General features: G+C 39.5%; 3 protein-coding genes across 5 annotated transcripts; 1 reads left to right on the top strand and 2 right to left on the bottom strand.

The window, feature by feature from the left end:
- The first annotated feature begins 832 nt into the window (after window positions 1-832).
- orc3 (origin recognition complex, subunit 3) lies at window positions 833-13,268 on the top strand. The gene is made up of 20 exons (XM_008399882.2): window positions 833-972; window positions 1,048-1,105; window positions 1,196-1,293; window positions 2,421-2,559; window positions 2,637-2,741; window positions 3,541-3,710; window positions 3,791-3,930; window positions 4,432-4,591; window positions 5,337-5,450; window positions 5,530-5,663; window positions 6,313-6,376; window positions 6,463-6,579; window positions 6,679-6,758; window positions 7,494-7,627; window positions 7,691-7,782; window positions 7,860-7,957; window positions 8,220-8,361; window positions 9,566-9,682; window positions 9,811-9,890; window positions 11,414-13,268. The coding sequence occupies exons 1-20, from the start codon at window positions 949-951 to the stop codon at window positions 11,517-11,519; spliced, it is 2,172 nt and encodes a 723-aa protein (XP_008398104.1). The 5' UTR covers window positions 833-948; the 3' UTR covers window positions 11,520-13,268.
- LOC103458811 (akirin-2-like) lies at window positions 13,131-16,939 on the bottom strand. Of its 3 annotated transcripts, none has more exons than XM_008399881.2 (6): window positions 16,758-16,939; window positions 16,291-16,492; window positions 16,064-16,204; window positions 14,949-15,098; window positions 13,828-13,899; window positions 13,131-13,722 (listed from the first exon to the last, which is right to left on the bottom strand). In XM_008399881.2, exons 2-6 carry the CDS (start codon window positions 16,460-16,462, stop codon window positions 13,712-13,714), a joined length of 546 nt encoding a protein of 181 aa, XP_008398103.1. In that variant the 5' UTR covers window positions 16,463-16,492; window positions 16,758-16,939; the 3' UTR covers window positions 13,131-13,711. The 3 variants fall into 3 exon arrangements, with proteins under 3 accessions (XP_008398103.1, XP_017157852.1, XP_008398101.1); XM_017302363.1 differs by having other exon boundaries at window positions 16,291-16,464; window positions 16,782-16,939; XM_008399879.2 differs by having other exon boundaries at window positions 16,291-16,464; window positions 16,758-16,938.
- Window positions 16,940-18,038: 1,099 nt separating this feature from the next.
- LOC103458813 (cannabinoid receptor type 1B-like) lies at window positions 18,039-23,177 on the bottom strand. Its single transcript, XM_008399883.2, has 2 exons — window positions 22,833-23,177; window positions 18,039-20,921 (listed from the first exon to the last, which is right to left on the bottom strand). The coding sequence occupies exon 2, from the start codon at window positions 20,872-20,874 to the stop codon at window positions 19,465-19,467; it is 1,410 nt and encodes a 469-aa protein (XP_008398105.1). The 5' UTR covers window positions 20,875-20,921; window positions 22,833-23,177; the 3' UTR covers window positions 18,039-19,464.
- Window positions 23,178-23,983: the final 806 nt, after the last annotated feature.

The following is a 23,983-nucleotide window of genomic DNA, read 5'->3' as shown; positions in this document are numbered from 1 at the left end:
GATGTTAACACTGCTAATAAAATTTAAAAAAAAAATCATGATTCAATTTAAATGATCCAAAACCATTCAAACTATGACTTTATTGTTTGTGCTACATTTATGGGCAAAATGATTGTTGAACTTCACCTATTATATAATTTCTGTTTCTTGAAATGTGGCAACGTCATGATCATAGATTAGATAGACTTGGCAGCACAAGGTTGTTTTAGATTAAATTATTAGGCTTAATGGATAGAAGGGGGAAAAACAGAAAAGAAAAAACAAATTGATTCCAAATGGGAAATTATGTAAATAATAGAATAGATATATCCCTTACTGTACCAAAGCAGGGAACTTCAGGTGACCCTCACATAAGAATATATTCAAACTTGGGTAGAAAATAGAAAAACAGAAGAATAAGAGACTGTAAAGTAAGGGCAAATTAACAACATAAGAAAAGTTATATTGTAATTAAAAATGGCATATTCTGCTGAAAATAAATATGCAAGTCAGTATGGTCATTTCTAAAGATGAATCAAAAATAAATCAAGGAAAAATATTACTTCATTTAGAACAATTTCTAAGCGTTGGAGAACTTGCCACTCTCAAGATGGCGGCCCACACGTCTTTACGGCGACACGTCGCTAATTTTTCGTTTACTCTTCCATTTGTGGTCATTATTCTCTCCACTTTCTGCCTCATTTTCCAACAGTGGACATTTTCTGAATCAGTAGACTAATAATAAACGGACGAGCAGGCGCATTAAACTAAATTATTGGGAAACCCAAACATTTTTCTTCCAAGTTACGCAAACCACGCCTCACTAAAAACACCAACCTCTTCCGTTTACGTCACATTGGCGGGAAAGCAATGAAACGTCACCAGAATCCGACCGGAGTTTTAAAAACATCTGAAATCGTGTAAACTGCTAGCTACCGAGAGGCTGTTCTTTTGCTGCTTTACTCAACAATGGCGACGTCTTCTTTCTCAAGGGTAACAACTTTAAATGAGACATTAATCGATAAATATTTGTTACAAACTAACGTAGTTTTTATGTCCTCCATTAAGGGTTGCTTCGTTTTTAAACCCAGCGCAAAGAAGAAGAAGAAGACAACCGTTGATCTTGGTGAGACACATCAGCTGTTCAGCTAAAGAAGATTAATTTGTTTTGTTTTGGGATTTTTTTGTGCTCAAATCTTGAATAATTTCTGCACAGAGAGTTATTTCACCGACGGTTGTGAAGGTGCCGAGAGCAGCAAAACGCGCTTCAAGCTTTGTTTGGATCTGTGGAACAAAATCAAAACAAAAACGGAGGTAAGAACAGATTTTATCAGAAAAAAAAAACAAAACAAATCAAAACATTATTTTAAAATGGAAATAAATGACATCTGGTTTTCAAGTAAAACAATATTCACAAATAAAAATCTGAAGAATGTCACGGGTTTATATTCAGTTTATTTCCTAAATAAATTACACAAAAAATTATTTAAGTAAGGGTAGCATTACTTTTTTAAACATTTTTGCTCAAGTAAAAGTAAAAAGTAGATACAAAGAATTACTCAAGCAAGAGTAGACAAGACTAGTCAAGTACTGAGTAACTGATCAAAACATAATTTAATAGGTGAAAAATTATATCAGATGGACCAAAATGTAAATTTATGTGGAAGTTATGTGTTTAAAAAAAATCATATAAATAACATAACTACAAAATAACACAATCAGGCAAAATAAACTTTTTCCAAGTCAGTTTATTTAAAAAAAATTTGATATCAAGCTTATTCTTTGTTCAGTGAAGTTACTCATAGAGTAGATTAACCAGAAATTTCACTCAAGGAAAAGTAGCGATACTTCGTAATAAAATTATTCAACTCAAAGTAGAAATACACCTAAAAGTACTTGTATGTAAAAAAACTAAAATACTAAAGCAAATGTAACAAGTTGTTACCCAACTCTGATCGGGACAAGCAGTAGTTGTTCACTCTGCAATCTTGTATCCAAAGATGGAAGCATGAAGAAAAACTGACGTGTTCTCCAGTAGCAGTCAGTCTTGAAACACATCTGAAGATGCCTCTGACTGAACACTGTTGCTGTATGATGGTTTCCTGACTCTCATGACATAAATTAAACTGTAAATGAATGAAATGAACACATAAACATGCCAACAGCTCAATTTCTCCACAGCAGAGACAAAAATCAGTTGTCTTCACTCACTGCTAATCCTTCTCATTTGCTTTTGCTGCTCCTCTTTGAATTTGAAAGTCGCAGAAATTAATCATGAAATGTGTCGGAAAGTAAATGCGTAAAACCAGCAGAAATAATTGTACAGACTTTAAGAGATGTAATCAAAAGGCTCCATGAGAATCACCTTCCAGCTGGACGTTTGTTTTCTGTCACAATGTGGTTCCCAGAATGTTACAGGATGTACGAAATGTTTCAAACAGGACCTGCAGGACGAGCTCAACAGAAACATCTTGGACAGCTTGCTGGAGTTCACCAGGAAGTGCTCCTCCACCCGTCGTCACGGCGACTGGGCCTCCCAGATGAGGGCCAGTGAGATCCCCACCGCCGCGCTCGTCCTGGGTAAGCAGGCAACAATCAGAGTGTCGTTTCTGATAAAACCAGCATTACTTCTAATATCTGCGATGCCGTTTCTGAAGGGGTGAACGTTCCCGATCACGACATCACGTTCCAGAGTTTGTCGGAGCTGCTCCGTGGTTCCGTCACGCCTCACGTTGCGTCTTTACAGGCCAAAGAGTGTGGAGGTAAAAACTGGCAGGCAGTCGGGTTGTGTTGGACTTCACAGCACATTTATGACTCATACATAAAGTCTCAGAGTTTTTCTCACACCAGATTTGATTTCCGATTGGAAGCAAATTTTTGTCTTTTTTTTTTTTGCTCACTAAAAAAATACATTAGAAATGACAGGAAAGGTTTTCAATAAGTGACTTTTATTTTGAATATTCCTTCTGTGAGCCGAACGACAGACAGAGTAGTAGGGCCAGGGTACGATAGTAGCTGAAATAAGACAAAACTTGCCCAGAAAAATGTCTTTAAAATTATGAGGAAGAAGTTTTTTTTAATGAGAACAAAGCTGGGATGAGGAATTTTGTTTTCTGTGTTCGAGTTTCCATTAAATTACTACTTTATTCTACTGTTGGGACTTTATTCTGCTCTTATTGTCAAATTATTTAGACCTTTTACTGATAACGTTATGACTTTGTAATATTGCAAAAATAACATTATTCTTGGAATGTTAGAATAATGTTCAACAATGAACATGTTACAATATAATTTTACAACATTTTTCATAAAATATGTTTTTACTTTACAAAATCGAATTTTCTTGTAAACAAAAACAACAATCTGAGCCTGACCATTACCCATGCAGTTGACTAGGAAGCAAAGTCCAAATAGGAAAAAAAGGAAAATAAAAAAGGAAACCCTAAGTGTGTATTGGTGTGGGAAAAAATTCAGATTTTCCAAAAATGTAATTAATTTAATCAATAAAATAGATTTACCCCCCAGCCTTACATTAAGTTTTGTTCTTTTCGATCATTTCAGCTTTGAAACATCTGATGAAAAGAGTCCTTGAGAGACTGATGGATGCTGTTGTGGACGATGAAGAAGAAGAGGAGGAGGAGGAGGAGGTCCAGCATAGCGGTGCTCCGCTCCATAAGAGCGTCCACTGCTCTCTCAGAGCTCTCTGTGATTGGTACAGCTCAAAAACGAAGGCAAGGCCGCAAAGCGTATTGATCATGCATGTTTTCAGTGGGTGGTTATGGGTTTACTCACTACAGATGTTTGTTGACAGAAATCCAGCTGCAGTTCTTCTGGAAAGAAGCGCAGCTCCTCCGCTGTGGATGAGCAGCAGCTGCCTCCTGTTGTGATCATTTTCAAGGATTTGGAGGCTTTTAACCCAAAGGTTCTGCAGAACTTCATACTCATCTGCAGGTATTTACTTATTTTTTGAAATTTGAAGTTATTTTTATAAAACATAATGCGTATTAATCAACATGAGTGCATTAAAACAACCACGTAAATATGACACATTTGGCCAGAAAGGCTAATTTTCATCTGGATGAACACACAAATCATTTACAGATAATTACAAGAAATGATCAGTAGTTTTACAAATTAGCAATTATAAAAAACCACAATGCAAAAACACAAAATTTTACTAAGTATTGGTCTGTTTTGTAGTGCAAACATCTTACTAACATGGGAAAAGCGTCATGTTATAAGTGAACTAATCTGCCGATGAAAATAATGCTTTTTAATCCATATTAAGGAATTATTCACGTAAAATAAGCTCCTATATCTTGTTGAAAAGTAACTTATAAGTCAGTTTTGTCTTATTTCAAGCAAACTAAAATATGTAGTAGAAACTAGACCACAAAAGCTCTGTTTTTGCAGTGTAAAGGGAAGCTCAGCCGTGTTTCTTGTCTGTTCCAGTCGATATCTGGATCATTTGCCGCTGATGTTCATCTTCGGCGTCGCCACGTCGCCCAGCACCGTCCAGCGCATGCTGCCTCACTCCGTGTCCTCGCTGCTCTGCATCGAGCTCTTCCAGTCTCTGTCCTGCACTCAGCACCTCACCACCGTCATCGACAAGGTCTGGACTTTGACTAGGCCATCCTAACGCATCAGTATGTGATGGTCAGTGTAGCTTCTGCTGCATGTTCAGGGTTTTTCTAGCTCTTTGACGTTATTCTCATAGTATTTCGTTGTACCACTTTATTCTTGTGATTTTATTCCGATAAAGAGAAAAAAATGGCACCAAGTCACCGTCATATAGTTCCATCCATCCATTTTCTTGCACCCTTTTTCCCTTGGTGGGGTCGGGAGGGGTGCTGGTGCCCATCTCCAGCCAACGTTTCAGGCGAGAGGCGGGGTCACCCTGGACAGGTCGCCAGTCTGTCGCAGGGCAACACAGAGACACACAGGACACACAACCATGCACACACACACTCACACCTAGGGACAATTTGGAGAGGCCAATTAACCTGACAGTCATGTTTTTGGACGGGGCCGGGAATCGAACCCAGAACCTTCTTGCTGCAAGGCAACAGCTCTACCAACTGCGCCACTGTGCAGCCCCCGTCATATAGTTGTCCGGATAAATTATAAGATAATTATAAGATCAATCAATCAATCAAATTTTATTTGTATAGCACATTTCAGCAGCAAGGCATTTCAAAGTGCTTTACAAAACTGAAGATAAACTTATCAAACAAAATGGCGGCCCTAAAATCGCTTGGTGGAAAAAAATAAATAAAAAATGAAATCTTCAGAAACCAAAGCTTTGATAATTGATACAGCCGAGTTTATGGCTACTGATTGATCCGGTTTCCTTGCAGCTCATCCTGACTCACTCCTTTCCTTTCAAACTCAACGGGAAAGTGATGCAAGTTCTGGTCAGCATCTTCCTCTACCACGATTTCTCAGTCAGAAACTTCATAAAGGGTCTCCAGGTCAGAATCAGAAGGTTGCCATTGTTTTTTTATTTTTTGCAAACATAGTGGAGTGACTTTTGGCCCCTGCTTTGTGCAGCTGGCCCTGTTGGAGCATTTCCACTCCCAGCCTCTGAGCTCACTGTGCTGCAGGAAGAAGGAAGCTCAGATTCAGCTGCAGCAGCTCGGCGCCGCAGACCTGGACAGGATCAGGCAGCTGCCGTCGTTCAGCAGGTGCAAAAACGCTCATCTCACAAATAAAATCAGATTTATTTTCATATAAATCAGATTGAAGAAAAATTCTGATTTACTTGGTTAAATAAATAAAAAGAATTCAGAAATTACAAACAATTTATTTGTAATATCTTAAGAAAATTTTGGTTGAATTTTAAGGAAACTGTTGTAAAATTTTAATTTAAAAATGTAATATTTCTTAAAATTTTACCAAGAATTTTAAGATTTTTTTTTGCAGTTTCTTAAAAAAAATCACAAATGACAGAAAATGTTTCCCAAAAGAGGTTTTAATTTCAGTCATTGGACCTACATAAAAGAACCACCGACGGCGTATATCAGTTTTCTGACCCAAGTTTTTGCAAAAGGAGAAGATTCAGCAGGTTCAGCTGCTCCTCCAGCAGCAGCTTATTTGGAAAAATAAAATATTCTGGGGAAGCTAAGTGTGCTAAACGTTTTCAGTTAGCAAAAGCGCTAAGCTAAGAAATAGCTCTGCTATTAGATCAATGGACTTTATCCTGAAAAATTAATGTAGGGGAAGCTGGGTGCATTTAGCTAAATTGCTAAGCTAAGAATTAGCTCCGCTATTAGCGGATTAGCAGAAGTGTGTTATCCAGGTTTTTTTTAAATACCAGCTGTTTCACGCTTGTAGGTTTCTGAAGGAGCAAGAGCAACAGGAACAAGACAATCTGCAGACAGACGACACTTATTTAAAGGTGATTTCTTTGCAATATCTCTTTATCAAAATCAGGAAAGAAATGCTACCTAGCCTGAATTAGACTTTCAAATAATTCATTTTTAGGAGGCGTGTCAGAAACTGCTGAAGGGGCTTCATAAATACCACAAGAACTATTACCCCGTCCTGCGCTGTCTCCACACTCTGACCTCCTCGTTGCCTCGCTACCCTCTGGGCAAACAGGCAAAGATCATTTCCCTCATTAGCTGCATTTAGAATGCTTGCTACTTATTAGCATTTTTGCCCCTTTTATTTTCTACACATCATGTTTTTGCTTTCCAGATCAGAGAGCTTCATTTGATCTGTCTGGAGAAGAACGTGTGGGAGAGTGAAGAATACCAGTCGGCCATGAAACTTTTAAAGTAAGGCTCAAAGATTCAGCTGATTGTTTACATTTGTTCCTACTTTTCACTTATTATTCTGGCGCCTTCCACCTGGGTTAGTTTAGTTTTGCCACTAGATGGCGCCATACTCAGGGATATTCTTGAGAATGGTGTACAGAAGTTTTTATTTCTTTTTTCTTTAAAATGTGTATATTTTGGCTTGATTATCTGAGTGTGCTGTTCTTTAAGCAATTGGCATTTTTGTTGGATCTTCATACTCTAATTAATGATTAATCGATTACTAAATTAGTTGAAGTAATCGATTAATCGCTAAGCTTTGTTCACTATCCTTTTGTCTGAATACTGCATCAGTCCAGAACTGAATAGGGGTTGCTGGTGCCTCTCCAGCTAACGTTGCGGGCGAGAGGCGGGGTCACCCTGGACAGGTCGCCAGTCTGTCACAGGGCAACACAGAGACACACAACCATGCACACACACACACACTCACACCTTGGGGCAATTTGGAGAGGCCAGTTAACCTGACAGTCATGTTTTTGGACTGTGGGAGGAAACCGGAGTACCCGGAGAAAACCCAGCATGCACAGGGAGAACATGCAAACTCCATGCAGAAAGACCGGGAATCGAACCCAGAACCTTCTTGCTGCAAGGCAACAGCTCTACCAACTGCACCACTGTGCAGCCCTAATTCAGAAATCGATTAATCCGATTAATCGTTTCAGCTGTGTTTTTCTGCAACCGGTGTCTTTTCTCCAGGATGCTGGCGAAAGATGAGCTGATTTCTTTGCTCCAGAAATGTGCAGAGGTTCTGCAGCGGGTCAAGTCTAAGGAGATGAAGAACGCTCTGGTCCAGCTGGAGGAGCTACTTGATAAATTTGAGCAGCTGAACGGTGAGCTGTGAAAATGTGGTTTTCTGTGTGACACGCATTAGAGTGAACGCTTTGTTTGTTCAGCTGCTGCTGAATCGGCCCCCAGCGTGGAGGAGAAACTCACCTGTCCGGTGAAAAACCTTCAGAAGAAAACGGATCTGTTCCATCTGCAGAAGGTAGACGTTCCTCTGGTCCGTCCAGGAAGCAGCACTCGGGTTTCTTCAGGAGAAACTCAAACTTAATGCTTCTGTAGACGCTGCTGGAGATGAACGAGTCCCGCAGGGCCAAGCGGATGAATCCCTTTGAGGTTCTCCGGAACGAAGCCGTGGAGTTTGTCGACGGTTTAGTGAAGTAAGAAAACTAAAGTTACAGAAGAAAACATCAAAAGTAGGACTGAACCGATTAATTAGCCCTGAAAATGTGTATTTTATTACTAAAAAAAGGAATTAATGTGTTTCTAATATTGTATAAAAATCTTCTGTGGTTAAATTAAAAACCTGCAGAATGTGCCAGTTTTAAAAACCTGAATAATCAGTTAATTGTCAGCATAACCAATCGAATGATTAATTATCAGTTGGTGCCCTAATCAGATCCTCCGTTGACGTTTGTCCAGGGATCATCTGTCGCCGCCGGAGTCCAAGCCGCTGTACGAAGTTTGCTACTACAGTTCGTCGGCCACCGTGAGGCGCCACCTCAACGCGACGCCTCGTACCTCCATCCAGGCGGCGCTCAGCAGCCCCCACTGCTACATCCAGGTACAACATGAAGCACGACAATTATTGATCGTTCTTTATGTCCCTCATGTCAAAAACAAACATAAAGGTAGTTTTTATGCGGCTGCGTCTTATTTTACCAGCAGGTTCCTGTACCTGAGTGAAGTTGGCCCCCCCACCTTCTTCAAATCAGACAAAATTGGTGTCAAGCTACGTTTGTGCTGGTTTGTGCAGCAAAAATGTTCGTTTGTGCCGCTTAAAGATATAAAGAAATGTTTCTAGAGGTCATCCAAGGTCAACCAGCCCCCCCACCTTCTTCAAATCAGACAATCAACTCGGCTACGTTTGCGCTGGTTTGTGCCGCAACATTTTTTGTTTGTGCTGCTTTGGCTTTGAAGATATTAATGAAAGTGTAAAGGGAAAAAGGTCAACCAGGCCCTCAACCTTTATGAAATCCAACTTTCTTTATATCTTTAAAATGATAGCGGCACAAACAAAAAATGTTGCTGCACAAACGTAGCACTAACGTTTGACACTAATTTTGTTTGATTTCATAAAAGTGGGGGGGCTGGTTGACCTTTTGACCTTTACACTTTCATTAATATCTTCAAAGCCAAAGCAGCACAAACAAAAATTTTTGCTTCACAAACGTAGCGGATTTGATTGACACCCATTTTGTCTGATTTGAAGAAGGTGGGGGGGCCAACTTCCTGTAGATTGGTGGTCGATAAATCCATCCATCCATCCATTTTCTTGCACCCTTTTTCCCTCAGTGGGGTCGGGAGGGTTGCTGGTGCCCATCTCCAGCCAACGTTTCGGGCGAGAGGCGGGGTCACCCTGGACAGGTCACCAGTCTGTCGCAGGGCAACACAGAGACACACAGGACACACAACCATGCGCACACACACTCATACCTAGGGGCAATTTGGAGAGGCCAATTAACCTGACAGTCATGTTTTTGGACTGTGGGAGGAAACCGGAGTACCCGGAGAAAACCCACGCATGCAGGGAGAACATGCAAACTCCATGCAGAAAGACCGGGGCCGGGAATCGAACCCAGAACCTTCTTGCTGCAAGGCAACAGCTCTACCAACTGCGCCACTGTGCAGCCCGGTCGATAAATCGTCCCAGTAATTATTGTGATAAACATTAATATTCGACTATGTTAACAATATAAAGTTTCAGGAGAATGAAGTTGTGTTGTTACAGGAATGAAGCCTGTAGATGTTTTTGTTTTCCCCTCCAGAACGACAGCTTGACGTCGGAGGACGGCTCCGTGTCCAACGCGGCTCCTGACATCTGCATCGCTCACAAGCTGCACCTGGAGTGCGGCCGGCTGATCAACCTGTACGACTGGCTGGAAGTGAGTTTTTTATCCGTTTGGGTCGATGACGTCTAAACCATTTCTGTAGGAGGCTGGGTTCATGTTGCTGATTTTAAGATCAAATCCGGGCCTGGATTCTCTGCATTTTTGTTTTTTTTTGTGTCCAGGCCTACTCTACTGTTGTTTCTGCTGCAGAGGGCAACGATCCGGATCCACATGGTTCTGGAAAAATGGATGAAGTCAAACAGTATCTTTTTTATATATATGAGTTAATAACCACTCTTTATTATAATGGCGTATTGGGGACATTATAGAAAGAAAACAGTACATTTCTGCCCAAAAACTGTTTTTGTTTTACTTTTGGAACTTAAAAAATTTCTTAAATTAGTCTCAAAATTTTTTATTATTTTTTTAGCACATTTTTTGACTTTGAGCTGAGAAATATCCAAGTTTTTTCTATAAATTTTCTGAGCTAAATGTCTTTTTTTTTTTGGCAGAAATGTACTCCTTCGTTTTGTATCTGCAGTAACCCCAAAACGTTGTCGTACTTTATTGTTTTTACCAACTTTATTAGTTCTACAGTTGCACAACAACAGAAAACTGTAAAAAAAAAAAAAGCAGTTTATCCTGTTAAAACCAGGATCACTTATTTGTACAGACAGTAGCCACACTACAGAGTTTGACGATTTCAGAAATGATGGTTTGCGTTCTAATTTCTCTTAGTAAATTCAACCTAATCCACCAAGTATAGAAATAATCCATACAGGCTCATTGGTCATGATGGACGTCAGGGAGCGTGAGAAACTGTTTTCCCAAGTTGATTTGACCAACTTCTTGAAGTGGAGCCAATTTGTCTGTGAACGTAACGCACTTCGTTGGGAATCATTGACGGCGAAAGTTTAGATTATCTAGCTTGGAGAGCGACCCATAACTCCCGACGTGTTGATCAGACTGCAGAGTTTGTCTCGCACCACATGATTTATATCGCAATGTGATAAATGTCTGTTCGTGGCTGCGTAGCTCCATATCACCATTTTTTTTTAAGGAGAAATCGGCTAAATTGACACAGTATTCGGCTCCCAGACGTCTGTGTTTTGACAGGCTTTACCGGAGCAGATTGGTTGTTTTGGTGTCCGTCATGGCGGAGCGGGCGGAGTTTGAAGAGCGTGACGTCACATTCAAACGCGGTGGAATTCTTTTTGGGTTGCTAGGTAACGGGGCTGGGCTCGGCTTGAGTTGCTAGGTAACGGGGCTGGGCTCGGCTTGAGTTGCTAAGTAACGGGGCTGGGCTCGGCTTGAGTTGCTAGGTAACGGGGCTGAGCTCGGCTTGAGTTGCTAGGTGACGGGGCTGAGCTCGGCTTGAGTTGCTAGGTAACGGGGCTGNGCTCGGCTTGAGTTGCTAGGTAACGGGGCTGAGCTCGGCTTGAGTTGCTAGGTGACGGGGCTGAGCTCGGCTTGAGTTGCTAGGTAACGGGGCTGAGCTCGGCTTGAGTTGCTAAGTAACGAGGCTGAGCTCGGCTTGAGTTGCTAGGTAACGGGGCTGGGCTCGGCTTGAGTTGCTAGGTAAAAATCATGAACCTATTGCCTAAAGTGGCTGGGTCGGTTTTTTGAGCGTCTGGCTGTTTTTAGAAGCGGTGAATTTGAAGTGCAAACCTCACTGAGGTACAAAAATCTGAAAAAAGTGAATTTTCATAATGGGTCCCCTTTACAAAAGTGTCTTCGCGATGATTTGATGTGGTCTTGAGTTTAATTCCTAAACTCGCCGTTCAGCGCTCGTTTCATCCGCGCCGTGTCGGAGCTGGAGTTTCTTGGTTTCATCAAAGCAACCAAGAAGAAGACGGATCATGTGGCCCGGATCACCTGGGGAGGATGCTAACAAAACGTACCGCTCTTTTTGTTTTCACAACCAGTTTGGGTCAATTTCTTTCTAATAAAAGGCATGTATTTATTTTTCAGTGTTTCGTTTATGTATTTGTTTTGCTGAAAGGTGTTTCTCTTACTCTAAATTAAGTTTATTATTCCAGGACTGTAAAGAAGCGGTAAACTGCTCTCAAATTTCACTGCGGCAAAGCTAGCCGGCTATTCAGACAGTAGAGCCGTCACCTTATCTACTGAAGCTAAATTTAAGTTGCTTTTTATGCGTTTTTCTGCCTTCCTGTTCACTTTCTCCCGTGTCTCTGTTGTTGTTACCATGGATGCCTTATACAGAACGTTGCCAAAATAAAAGCATGAAACTTTAGCTGCAGTTACAAGAAACAAAGTAACTACATTCAGTTGGCCTTTACACCAAATATTATGGTTTCTCTTCTACAAGGCAACAAATGTCGTTTTGGAAAGGGGCCACAAACATTAAGAAACCATTTTGTAGAAGAAAGTATCAGAGAAAACAAAACAAGCGGCCATTTTGAGGCTGGAGAAGTGAACGTTAGAGAAAATATGCATCCTGAAGAACTGAATGCCAAACATTCACTACCAGAAAACAAAGTTAATGGGATAAATGTTTGCTAATGCTTTTGTTTTTAATATGTGTTGTATGTTACTTCCTTGTCTTGTTCTTTACTTTTCTGGTATTTCCAATCTTCTGTTTTGCCATCAGTTTTTTAAAGCTAAGCTTTGGCAGCTTTAACAACTGGGAAAAAGTTTTCACCAGTTTCCTGTTTGCAGGTTCTCACCAGCTACATATACATAGTGCTTTAGATAATAGCGCACAATCAATAACTATTATTACTATTCATGTTAATACATTATCATATAATGTATATTATATATATATATGTGTAAATAACTAAGTGTTTATTGCAGAAAATGTTTTATTTTGCCAGTAATTTTTAAATATTTGATTCAGCATTTTCTGCCTAGTGCTGCTCTTGGTTTTTCCCTCAACTACAGAAGTTGGTGATTTATAGTTTCAGTTAGTAGAGCAGTTGGTTTTCACGGAGCAACTGGGAACATTGTTTCATACTGGCAGTCCCTCAGGTGGGTCGATTGTTCAAGTATTTGCTCAGAGTCTGGCGTGGATAAACCCGACCTCAGCCCAATAGATCGATTAGAGCAGAGACTGAGAGCCAGGCCTTCTCGTCCAACATCAGTGTGTGACCTCACACATGCACTTCTGGAAGAATGGTCAAAAATCCCCATAAACACACTAAACCTGGAGGAGGGCTGAAGCTGTTCTAGCTGCAAAGGATGGACCGACGTCACCCTGAGGAGAGAGACGTCACTGGCAACATATTGATTTAACAATAAGCATTGCAACTTTGGAAGAAAAAAAAATAAAAAATCACATTGTCTTATTTAGATGGGCTCTTGTTTTGAAATTACACTTCAGGTCCAGATGTCATTTGCTGGGTGTCTTCTGTTTTTCAGCAACATGCATGTCAACTTTTGGAAAATAAAATAAATAGTAATAAGTTCCATAATGCAGCTTGAAGTGTGACGCAGAAAAGAACTGAATCACTGAAAATTTTCAGAAATTTCCACAAGCAAAGATTCTCAACTCTCGATTTATTGTTTTTTTTTTTGTTTGTTTTTCTCCACTAAAGTACATCGGTTGCAAACTGATACCAGCTGGGAAAAAAACTTTAAAATAAATACAGACACTGGTGGGAATAAAACAAAAAAAAAACAGAAGTTGCCTACTGTGTTTAATTTAAAAAGCAATAAATGAGGGACAAACGGCTGAAAAACACCGACTTGTTTCTCTTCCTTTCAGATTGACCAGCAAACCTTGTAAAACTCTCCAGCGCCTCTTTTGTATTTACACGTAACAGAAACAACAGAAAGCCTGGAATGCTGGGAATCGATACAAAAAGTGAGATAACTGGGAACAGAGGCCACTCGTAGAGATAGGGTCCATTAATTTACACCAGGAAGCAGCTAGCTGCTAGCCGCCGCTTCGCGTCGTCGCCCAGAGACGGATAAATGGCACGGTCAGAAAAGTTTCATTTAAACTAGCTAAATTAAATCTCTTGGGATGAGAACTTTTCTTTTCTTTGAGATATCACATGACAGCTTGCAGCAGGAGGAGGAGGAGGAGGAGTTCTCGGTGCGGACGGTCCGGTGCCACACTCAGGAAACATCTGGAGAAAAAGGAGAGGTCGGGTTGAAACACAGAAACCAGATTTGTTAGCTTCGACTTCAGATCTGCCTGCCAGCGCAGCAGGAATGTGAAAATAAAAACTCACAGCTGGCAGGCTGCTCCCCGAACCGCCGCATTAGCTGGTCGTGTGTGAACTTCACGAAGGTGTCGTATTGTTCTGGAAAATGAGCAGAACATTTTGGACTTTAGTTTATCTGGAAACCAAGGAGAAGAAAAAAATGGATTCCTGCTGAAGTAAACAAATTGATTTAGCCAGAAAGCTGACGATAAACGGCATCTATATTTTACTGAAGGCATTTAAAGCGACCTGTGGTTCACTTACGGCCTCTAGATGATTTATTTTATCCCATCAGTTCACATTTTTTGTTGATAAAATGAAAAATAAAATGTTTATGTAGTAAAATTTTTTATTTTTTGTGGAACGTGTTTATTTTTTCTTGAGATAAATATATTTTTTGTGGACTGATGTCCATTTTTTGGATTTTGTAACTCGTCAGGAGATTGCAGATGTGATTTAGCTTTTGCTATAATCTGGTACGGCCCACAAAACGGTGACATTTATGTTTAAGTTTTCACTTTTTAAATAAAGTTCATTATCGCAAATAATTCAGGATTTTTACAAATACAATCTTAAATATTTAAGTACAAAACAAAGTATTTTCATTTATTAACAAGCTTCCCACTTGTATTGCTCTTTCTGTTTGATAGAAACGTCTTCATGATTCTTAAAGTGTGATTTATATAGAGACTTTGTTCAATCATATTTTTGAATTTACTGATATTTATCAATATTCTTGTGTAAAAACAACATTTTAGTCAGTTTTTAACATCTGGACTTTGTGGCAGCGATAAATCACAAATCTCATAAGAAATTTACCTTGACAAACGATACGATAATAATTCCTTTTCTACAAAAGCTAAAAACTACGTTGCTTTTAAAATATTATCTTTCATGTGTTCATGAAGAGATAAAAAGCAACAAATGTCTCCAGAAATTGTTTAGGTTTTAATAAGAAAAAAAATACATTTAAAACTGACCCTAATGCTCTGAACTTGAAGGGTTTGGACCCCGCTGGTGTTTTGTGAATATTAAGACTTAATAATAAAAGTTCAGTGAGAAATCGTCTTTCTTTGCGTTTCTACTTGAAGAATATTCACATTTATAACACAATATTTTAGCTTATGCAGTCGATTGACAGTCTTTACCTGCCAGTTTTGAAGTCATGGTCTCCTCATATTCCTCCCGCACCTTGTCTTCTCGTTCTTTGAGCAAGCGTTCACAGATCATCCCGACTTGCCTGAGCGTGAACAGCGGCTGTTCTTTTCTGGTCGGAGAGACGCCGCCTGAAGACGCCCCTGTTAGGAGAAAAAAATAAAATAAATCCTTTGGAATGAGGCGGGTTTAAAGTCATGCTAATCCCAGACAAATTTACTACTTTATTTTTGAAAGCGCTGGAACAAATCCTCACAAATCCGTAGCAGATAGACGTTTGTAGAAAACTGTATTTAAATACGGAGCGTTAAATAAAGGCAGGAGGGATGAGTGGAAGAGGCTGTGAAACCGTAACAGGCGGATTGAATGAGATATTTATGAATACAAACAAAAAGTTTGTATTCATCATGATGGGTGGGGAAAGTTTACTGTAATCAGCATTTTGTTCAAAATATTTCCAGGTTTTTAAGAGGATAATAATTAAGTTTAGGGCGAAATTGATCAATCGATTACTGAAGTAATCGTCGACTATGATTAAACGATGGTAATTTATTAATCAATTAATCGTTAACTGAAGTATACAGATGCAAAAAACGGCCAATTGCAGAGCCAAAACTGCAAAAATATGGTTCAAATAATAAAATCAGTTAATCCAATTTACCTAATTTTTAGCTGATTATTCATAAGAATAATCGATATATTAATAAATAATTGTTACTTACAGATATAGGGCTGATGAATAACATTTAAAAAAATAAAGGAAATATGTTCTACCCAAAACTCCAGTGACATTTTTTAACTTCACATAGTTAAAATCCAGCAAGAAACTTTTACTGTCCAATTATCAGTTCACCCAGTAATTTTTTTCTTGCACTTTAGCTAAAATCGTATTAAAAATATTAAATTGTTTAGTGTATTTCTAAACTTGCACACACAAAAAAAAAAAGATGTGAAAAAGCTGCAGAATGGGCCATTTTTAATCAGATTGTCATAATAATCAATAACTAAAATAAACAGTTGCAGTAAAGCTAGTAAAGCTTCTAAATACACACAATCGTCCATTTTCCTTTTATATTTTTTTAACATTTGGCATCTTTTCCAGACCGACCTGGCATGCTGGATACATTCAAGGATAACTGGGAGGGGGATTCTGGAGAGTAGCAGCTCTCTGGTTGTTGGTAGCCTCCATCTAGATGTTTCCTCTTCTGAATACGTTTGTACTCCTGTTTTATGTTGTTCAGGATTTGTTCTGGTGATTCAATCAAAGACAGAGAAGAACAACAAGAGTCACCGGTTGTCAGTTAAACTGGTCATTCCGGAGGCCGGAGCTTTTACCTGCGCTGAGTCTGGACGACGACTCTCCAAATGGCGAGGGCTCCATGCTGAGGTACCGCCTCGGGGAGGAAGCCGATGGGGCCACCGGGATGCATCTCCGTCTTTTGGGGGACGCGGGGCTCATCAGTGGATCAAAATCCATGGTTCTCTTCAGGGTGGCTCCACACGCCATGACTTGGAAGTTGTCAAAGAAAGAGAATGGCTTTTAAAAAATGCAGGAAAACAACAATAATGAGGCCAGGTATTTCACCCAGCGACTTTAATAGTTAAAACTGTTTCTCTTCTTTTCTTTTTTCCTAAAGGGATACGTGTTGAACACCCTGTGCTGGAAAGGCTTTAACAGCAGCGATCCGCCGCTAGCTTCGCCTGGAAGCCAATAATCAAAAAGAAAACAGAGCTAACACTAGCTTAGACTACCGCTGACCCTGGACTACTTCCTACATTTATATATAAATTATTTGTTTTATCTGTTAAGCGAAAATAATTCCTACCAGAGGTGTTGACTTGGTTCTGCTGGGAGAGTTGTTTTCCAGAAGTTAGGTGCCGAGCAGCCAGCTGCGGGCCAACTGTTGGTCTGCAGATAGCGTTGCTGCGAGCTAACGCTACTTAGCTGCTTGTTTTTGATACGAGGCTGTCGGCGTCTCCGCCTCCTGACGTCACAGGTCAAACCCGGAAGCTAGGCATTCTGGGCTATGTAGTGACATGCCGCGAGGAGAATAAAGATGATTAATTATATTGTGGGGAAATTGTCAAATAATAAAAATATGGGAAAATCAAAAGTAAAAAAAATAAAATAAAAAGATTAAACTAAAAAGATTCGAATAGCCTTGTTAGGTTAGTTCTGATTGGTTCTTTTTCTAGACTTGTTAATAAATGATTGGGTGACTATCCCATCTAGTGGATGCTGTGTTTCTGACGGATTTTGCTGTTACTTTTTTTTTTTTGTTTTGTTTTTTTTTTTTACTTTTAGCCACTTGTTGTGATGCGTAACCATGACAACAAGTTATTGTTTTTACAACTTGGAGCAGCTAACAAATTCAAAGATACTTTATTGACCCCAAAAGGATATTAAATGTTGTTGTAATTCATATTAATTCCTCAACTACGACCCCAAAACCTCTACTCCATAGTATCTTAGCTTTCTAACCATAAAGTCAGAGATTTTAAATTATAACATATCTGCGACTAAAACATTATTTTGTGAGAAACTGACCTTTGAGTTTTATTAACTGTAAATTTGAAACATAAAAAATGACACAAAAGGTGCAATAAATCTGTAATCTAAGCGTTTACGTTCTTAAATTTAATCAAAACAACGAAACACTTTTATTTTACCATATTCTGACAATTATTCGTTTTCAATTACATATGTCCACAAGATGGCAACGTTACCCATAAAAAAAGCTAAAATTGATTAACTGATATATCTGGTGATGCGTCAGAAACAAACATTTATATGTTTAAAAACAATATAAAGATGAATTTAGTCACAATTTAGTTCCAGGGAGACACATTTTTTGGCTTTGAAGCCTGAAATTAAAAGAGTTCACAGCAAGAGAGCTGGTCAGTCACATCCTGTAATCTCTTAGGTTTCCTTTCATTTAAAACTTTTAAACCAGTTTAAGTAATAAAATTAACTTTACTGCATTGTTAATCAGGCAGTTTGTAAGGAAAGGCTGCAAACCGCAGCCTTAAATAGGCAAAGCTAGCAAAGCTTTTAACTAATAAAACATCAACAGAAGGCGATAAACTGGGATATTCAGTTTATTTTAAAAAGACACCCAACATTTGAACCAAATTAGGACAAAAATAGATAAAATTCACACCTTACCAAGTACTTCCTTGCTTGTAAATACTGTTATGTGACACAGTGGCACAATAGCTGTTGCACAGGAATGATGCAGTGCAAGATTAAAACTTTTTTTTTTGTAAGTACAATTAATAATTACTGAAACAAAAAATAAAAAAAATATTTTCACAACAGATCACTGTCAAAATGTTGCAGCATTATGTAGTAAAAATGAATAAAATACAACACATCACAGCTGAAAAGATCTTCACTTTTTAAGCAGGAGCAAAGGCAACAAAGCATCAGTAGATCCTCCAACACAAAAATGTCCTTCATCAAAATGTTTTTTAGTTATTAAAAAAAAATCCAGACCTGGGCAATAAATTGATTTGATCGATTAATTGAATGTTTGAATTCTTAATTCTTGGAAAATCGGAATTTTCTACAGTCCAGAGTTTTGTCCGCTTGTCCAAAGCCGCCATTTTGTTTGACAAGCGCATTTTAAGGCTTCTATTTATTTGGACTGTGAATTCATATCAACTCTAAGTCAGAATATTAGGACTGATTTAACATTTATTTTCTTTTAACTACAAGAATACAATCAGAATTTTAGAAGAATAAAGTAGTAATTTTATGAAAAATAACCAAATATTAAAATGAGCAATGCTGAGCACCTCGTGAAGTTACTTTGGTGTAAATTTCACACATAATACTTAATGTTTTCACAGCATCAAATCAAATTATTCAGTAGCAGAAGTGAAACGATCGTGCAAACAACTGAGTCACTTCAGACCCTGATAACTCTGAGCAAACAACATTTTCTTGGAATTTTAAGACGTTTTTTTCTGGTAAAATTGTCTTTATTCTGCTAATATTATGATCATATTGTTGTCGTAATTAAACAAAACATTCTTTCAGCCTGGCCCTAATCACCTAAGGGATGATTGAAAAAAAATCCACTTTTTGAAAATATTTGTCTTTCATTTGTAGTTTTTACAGAGTAAGCCAAGAAAATAATAAATACAATTACAAGAATAAACATAAAATTACAAGAATAAAGTCATAGTATTATGTGAAAAATAAGAGTATTCCAACTTAATTCTCTAAATATTATGAATTTATTTTTGTAGTTTTTTTTATTTTCATTTTTTTTCTTAGTATGGCCCTAATATTCCGTCCATCTTTTAGAAAAGAAAAAAATCGATTAAAATCGAAAATCGGTCATATCACCGAGGTCTAAATGTATCCATCATCTTTTTTATCCATAAAACCCTATTTCTTTTTTTTTCCTTGTTATTTTTGGCACATTTTGTAGTAACAAAGCTAACAGATCAGGGACTAAACAACACTATTAGTTTCACAGTTGTGCAGAAGCATCGTTGGTTTCAGACGGGCTCTGCAGTAGAAGACTCCGTGCCTCCAGAAACTCTAACCTGAGCTACTTTCGCTTCAGTTTTCTCACGGCGGCCGCGTTTTCTTTCCGCCCTGCCAGCTGCTGCCGCGGCTGCGGCGGCTGCTCTCATGCTCCTGCTGGTCCAGTCGCTCTCGGCGCTGCTGTCCAGGGTCTGGGAGCCTCCGCGCCACATGTGGCAGATGTTGCGGAAGGCTCTGCGCAGGTCTTTGCTCCTCATGGCGTAGATCACGGGGTTCACAGTGGAGTTGAGCAGACACAGCATGCTGCAGAAGGCAAACACGGTCTTGATGAAGTCGTCCACCTTCCCGAAGAGGTCGTAAACCATGATGGCAAGTAGCGGGCCCCAGCAGATGATGAGGGCCACCAGGATCATGACCAAAGTTTTGGCCAGGCGGAGGTCCATCCGGGCTTGCTCGGGTCTCACCGTTTGCACTTTGGCGCCTTCTGCGGTGTAGATGATCACGCTCCTCTGGGAGGTCCGGCTCAGCATGCGGACGGCGTGGTGGTGCGACTTCCAGAGGATGAACATGTAGGCGTAGATGATGAACAACACCAAGACGCTCGTTATCCCAATCCAGAACATGAGGTACCTCCGGTCAATCAGCGGGAAAATGTCCGAGCAGACGGAGCCGAGCCGCTTGCAGTTCCAGCCGAGCAGCGGCAGCAACGAGATGACGATGGAGATGATCCACATCATGCTGAAGGCGATCACCGCCTTCGTTTTGGTGACGATACGCTTGTACGCCATAGGCCTGTGGATGGAGATGTAGCGGTCAATGGCGGTGAGGAAGAGACTCCCGACGGAGGCCGTGAAGGAGGCGATGACTCCGGCCAGCTTGAAGAGGAAAACGTTAGGGCTGTCCTTCCTGTGGAGAACATGGAAGTCCAAGAAGCTGTAGACGAAAATGATGCTTCCAATGAGATCGGCCACAGCCAGGCTGCCGATGAAGTGGTAAGAAGGCCGAGATCGAAGCGTTTGCGAGTGGAGGATCACACACAGAACCATGAAGTTCTCCAACACGGTGAAGGTACCCAAAGTGAGCGCCAAGATGACGATCGCAAGCTGCTGACTAGGGGTGAGGATCATGAAGCACTCAAGGTTGTCCGCTACGTTCTCCGCACACTGCGGCGCATCGACGCTCTCCACGGCGGTGGCGTTACCCAGCGCTAATCCCGAGATGTTGGTGGGAAAAACCGGAGCAATGGCAGTGAAAATCACCTCCTTAGTTCCAAGGACGAAGCCGTTCTTTGATAGGTCGGAGTCGACGGAGAGGTCATCGTAGCTGGCGTCGTTGGAGCCCAGGTACTGCACACCTGTCGTGAGCGCGCTCATAGCCGTGCCAGCCATCCGGTGCGCAGCCAGCTTCATGGCCGCGGACATGCTCAGTGAAGAGGCGAGTTGCGTAACAGCATCAGGTGAAAGAACACCTACAAGACAAAAGAATGTTTGGTTTCCGTTACAGGGGTGGTGTGTTTTCCAGTAAGTCCCATTTTATAGCACAATCAGCTAACTATGGTAACTTCAGTTGTAAAAATATTACATATGTTAAATATGACTTAAAGCTGCAGTATGTAACTTTTATTTGTTCTGTCACCATATTGTGACAATCTGTAAAAAGATCGATGTCCTCCCTGAGCTGCTATTACCATATGAAGAAATGCAAAAACAGCCAATCAGAACCAGGAGGAGGATCTTAGCGCTGTCCATCATCCATATGTACTCACTGCTAAATGTGCTAATGGCGGAGTGGCTATGCTAACTAGCATGCAGCATAGCAGACAGGCAGGAGGCCAGGTGGAAGAAGGATGGGCCATATGAGATTGTAATTGACAGCGCTAAGACCCGCCTCCTGGCTATGATTGGTTGTTTCTAGTTAACACTAGAAGGCAGAGGAGTTAAATTTTTTATCAGATCATTTGTCTCATAACAAACTATCATGACTCATGACATAATGATAGTTTAAACAAATAGCCTATGTAAAAAAAATGATATTTTTTTGGAGTAAAAGTTACATAATGCAGCTTTAAAAGAAATCTGACTTTGTAATGTAACGCCTTGAAATTGGGCCTCTGCCTCTTTAAAAACTCCTGCTCTTTCTGAAACTCCAACTTCAGGAAGCCATCATGTTCATTTTTACCAGTGTTTCACTGAAAAGTTTGTCCTATAGTGAGCTCAGCTGATGTGCAGCTCCACCAGATGTTTGCTAATTGATGCTGTCTAGTCTGAAGGAGCTGCTGGTCTGTGAAGCAGAAGCTTGTTAGTTTGGAAACTGCCGCTCTGAGGACGACCTCCGTCCTCGAAGGCGGGGCTTGGTCCACTCAGGCTTTTTGGATAGCTGAATGGTTGCCGTGGAGATTAAAGGATTAATAAAACATGCATGAAAGAATCAAGGGAACACTGCAGGTATGTTTTTGATGAACAAATAACATTATAACACAATGCAAAGGTAAAAAAAAAGAATTCCATTTTAAACAGATTTTTAAAAATTGAGGAGGAGCTTTATCCTCAGAGGCGGAGCTAGGTCCAACCAGGCGTTTAATGGTTGCCATGGCAATTAAATAATTTTTCAAACATGCATTCAACACACTCCAGGTATGTTTTTGAAGAGGGAATAACATTATAACACAATGCAAAGGTAAAAAAAAAACATTTCATTTTAAACAGATTTCAAAAAATTGAGGAGGAGCTTTATCCTCTGAGGCGGAGCTAGGTCCAACCAGGTGTTTAATGGTTGCCATGGCGATTAAATAATTTTTCAAACATGCATTAAAGAATCAAGGCAACACTCCAGGTATGTTTTTGATGAGGGAATAACATTATAACATGATGTAAAGCTAAAAAAAAAACAATTTTTACATCATACTCCCTTTTAAGAATGCAATTATTTTTTTATTTAAAGTGATTTTAGTTTCAAATTTGAAGGAAAAATAAAACTTAGGGGCGCAGCTGACTCACACAGTTGCATCCCAGACAATAGTGGGAAACTGAACAGTTGACGAACCTTTGCAGCCTCCGGGCATGGAGGAAACCAGGGGCATTCTTATTAATTAAATCAGGTCATTACGCATTGAAGCTGTTTTTTAATCCAGTAATCACCGGATTAATTAGGCATCATGGGGCCAGCTCGGGGGATTAAGAATATCTGATCAATGAACCTTTAAAATTTGGTGACAGAATTCAGGATATTAATTATTTACACTCAGATTCACATCATTATTTAGCAATAATACATCAAGAAGACCTAATGATTCAGGAGCAGCACTTATATAAAAAAATGAAAATGAGAAATAATTTATTATTTTTAATTATAGATGTAGTAAAGTTTGAAAAACACAAACCTTCATTGTTTCGCTCCAAATATCCCGCAGTGATCCATGCCGTGGAAATAAAAAGTGCAAAGTCCGGGTGAGGAAAACCTGAGAAGTGAGAGTTAATTAGCAGTAGTGGTTGCTATGGGGATGATTGCAGGAGAATAATCCCGTTTGGAGCCTTCAGACAGACGCGGTGAGCATCAGAGCCAGGCTGGCTGTGCGCTGGTTTGGGAGAGGGGCGGTTATAAAGCGGCGCTTTGTGCGCCAGCCGCATGGTCACGTGACCTGAGGTGTTGGAGCGCAGCTCACGGTTCTCATCACTATCTGTTATAAATAAACACATTAACAGCTGCGGATGAGCTTTACCTCCCCTCCGTTAATGAATCGCACAAGACAGAAGGCGCTTTTTAATATTTTTACAGCTTTTTACGGGTGCAAGCTTTTAATGTGAATTTAGAGTGATTATTAAATGGTTGTGTTAGAGAATACCCAAAACTTGTATCCAATTGTAACAGGTTTTTATTCAAGTGAAAGTAAAAATTAACAGTCTAAAAAAATTACTCAAGAGTACAAAAGTATCTGGAGGATAAGTAGCCTGATCAGACCGTCCGATTTAAAAACGGCAGATAAAAGTGTAAAGTTATGTATAAATTCTGGCATTTTAAAAACAAAACTAATGCAAATAAATATGTTTAAAACACAGAGTCAACACTTTTCCTATTCATAAAAAGAAACAATGAAACTTTTAATTTTTACGGTCGATAGTGCAAATGTTTACTTCCAGTAAATGGCTCAGGCTCAGCATTATAATTATAATGCCATTATAATCTTATAAGATTATGAAAACATACTTTGTACACAAACAAGAAGTCTACTGTAAGTGTCAGATGCATGTTTTGTTTTTTCTTCATTAGGTGAAGTTCAGTAACCAGAAAATTTTGTCAAACAAGAGTAGCGATACTTTATTATAAAATGACTCAAGTAAGTAAGAAATACAGTGCAGTAAAACAACTTAAGCGTAAATTTTTTTCAAAACTCAAACATAACTGAGTAATATTTACAACAAATAAGTACCGTTGTTATTAAGTTCAGGACAGTGTTTTATTGTCGTCAACTTAATTTTTTAGATATTTCTGTTTAAGTGACTGTTAACCGCCATTAGCCTAAATGCTAATTAC

Source organism: Poecilia reticulata, linkage group LG22 (genome assembly GCF_000633615.1).
Source record: "Poecilia reticulata strain Guanapo linkage group LG22, Guppy_female_1.0+MT, whole genome shotgun sequence".
NCBI classification, from domain to species: Eukaryota; Metazoa; Chordata; class Actinopteri; order Cyprinodontiformes; family Poeciliidae; genus Poecilia; species Poecilia reticulata.
This window is presented reverse-complemented; position numbering and strand designations above follow the sequence as displayed.

Bases quoted from the DNA above. Each gene is read 5' to 3' on its own strand.
- orc3 (XM_008399882.2), top strand. From the start codon at position 949: ATGGCGACGTCTTCTTTCTCAAGG. The intron at 2,560-2,636 runs GTAAGCAGGCAA...CCGTTTCTGAAG, and splicing joins CACCGCCGCGCTCGTCCTGG to GGGTGAACGTTCCCGATCAC. The intron at 6,759-7,493 runs GTAAGGCTCAAA...TCTTTTCTCCAG, and splicing joins TCGGCCATGAAACTTTTAAA to GATGCTGGCGAAAGATGAGC.
- LOC103458811 (XM_008399881.2), bottom strand. From the start codon at position 16,462: ATGGCGTGTGGAGCCACCCTGAAGAGAACCATGGATTTTGATCCACTG. The intron at 16,205-16,290 runs GTAAAAGCTCCG...TTGAATCACCAG, and splicing joins GTCGTCCAGACTCAGCGCAG to AACAAATCCTGAACAACATA. The intron at 13,900-14,948 runs GTAAAGACTGTC...CTCATTTTCCAG, and splicing joins CATGACTTCAAAACTGGCAG to AACAATACGACACCTTCGTG.
- LOC103458813 (XM_008399883.2), bottom strand. From the start codon at position 20,874: ATGTCCGCGGCCATGAAGCTGGCTGCGCACCGGATGGCTGGCACGGCT.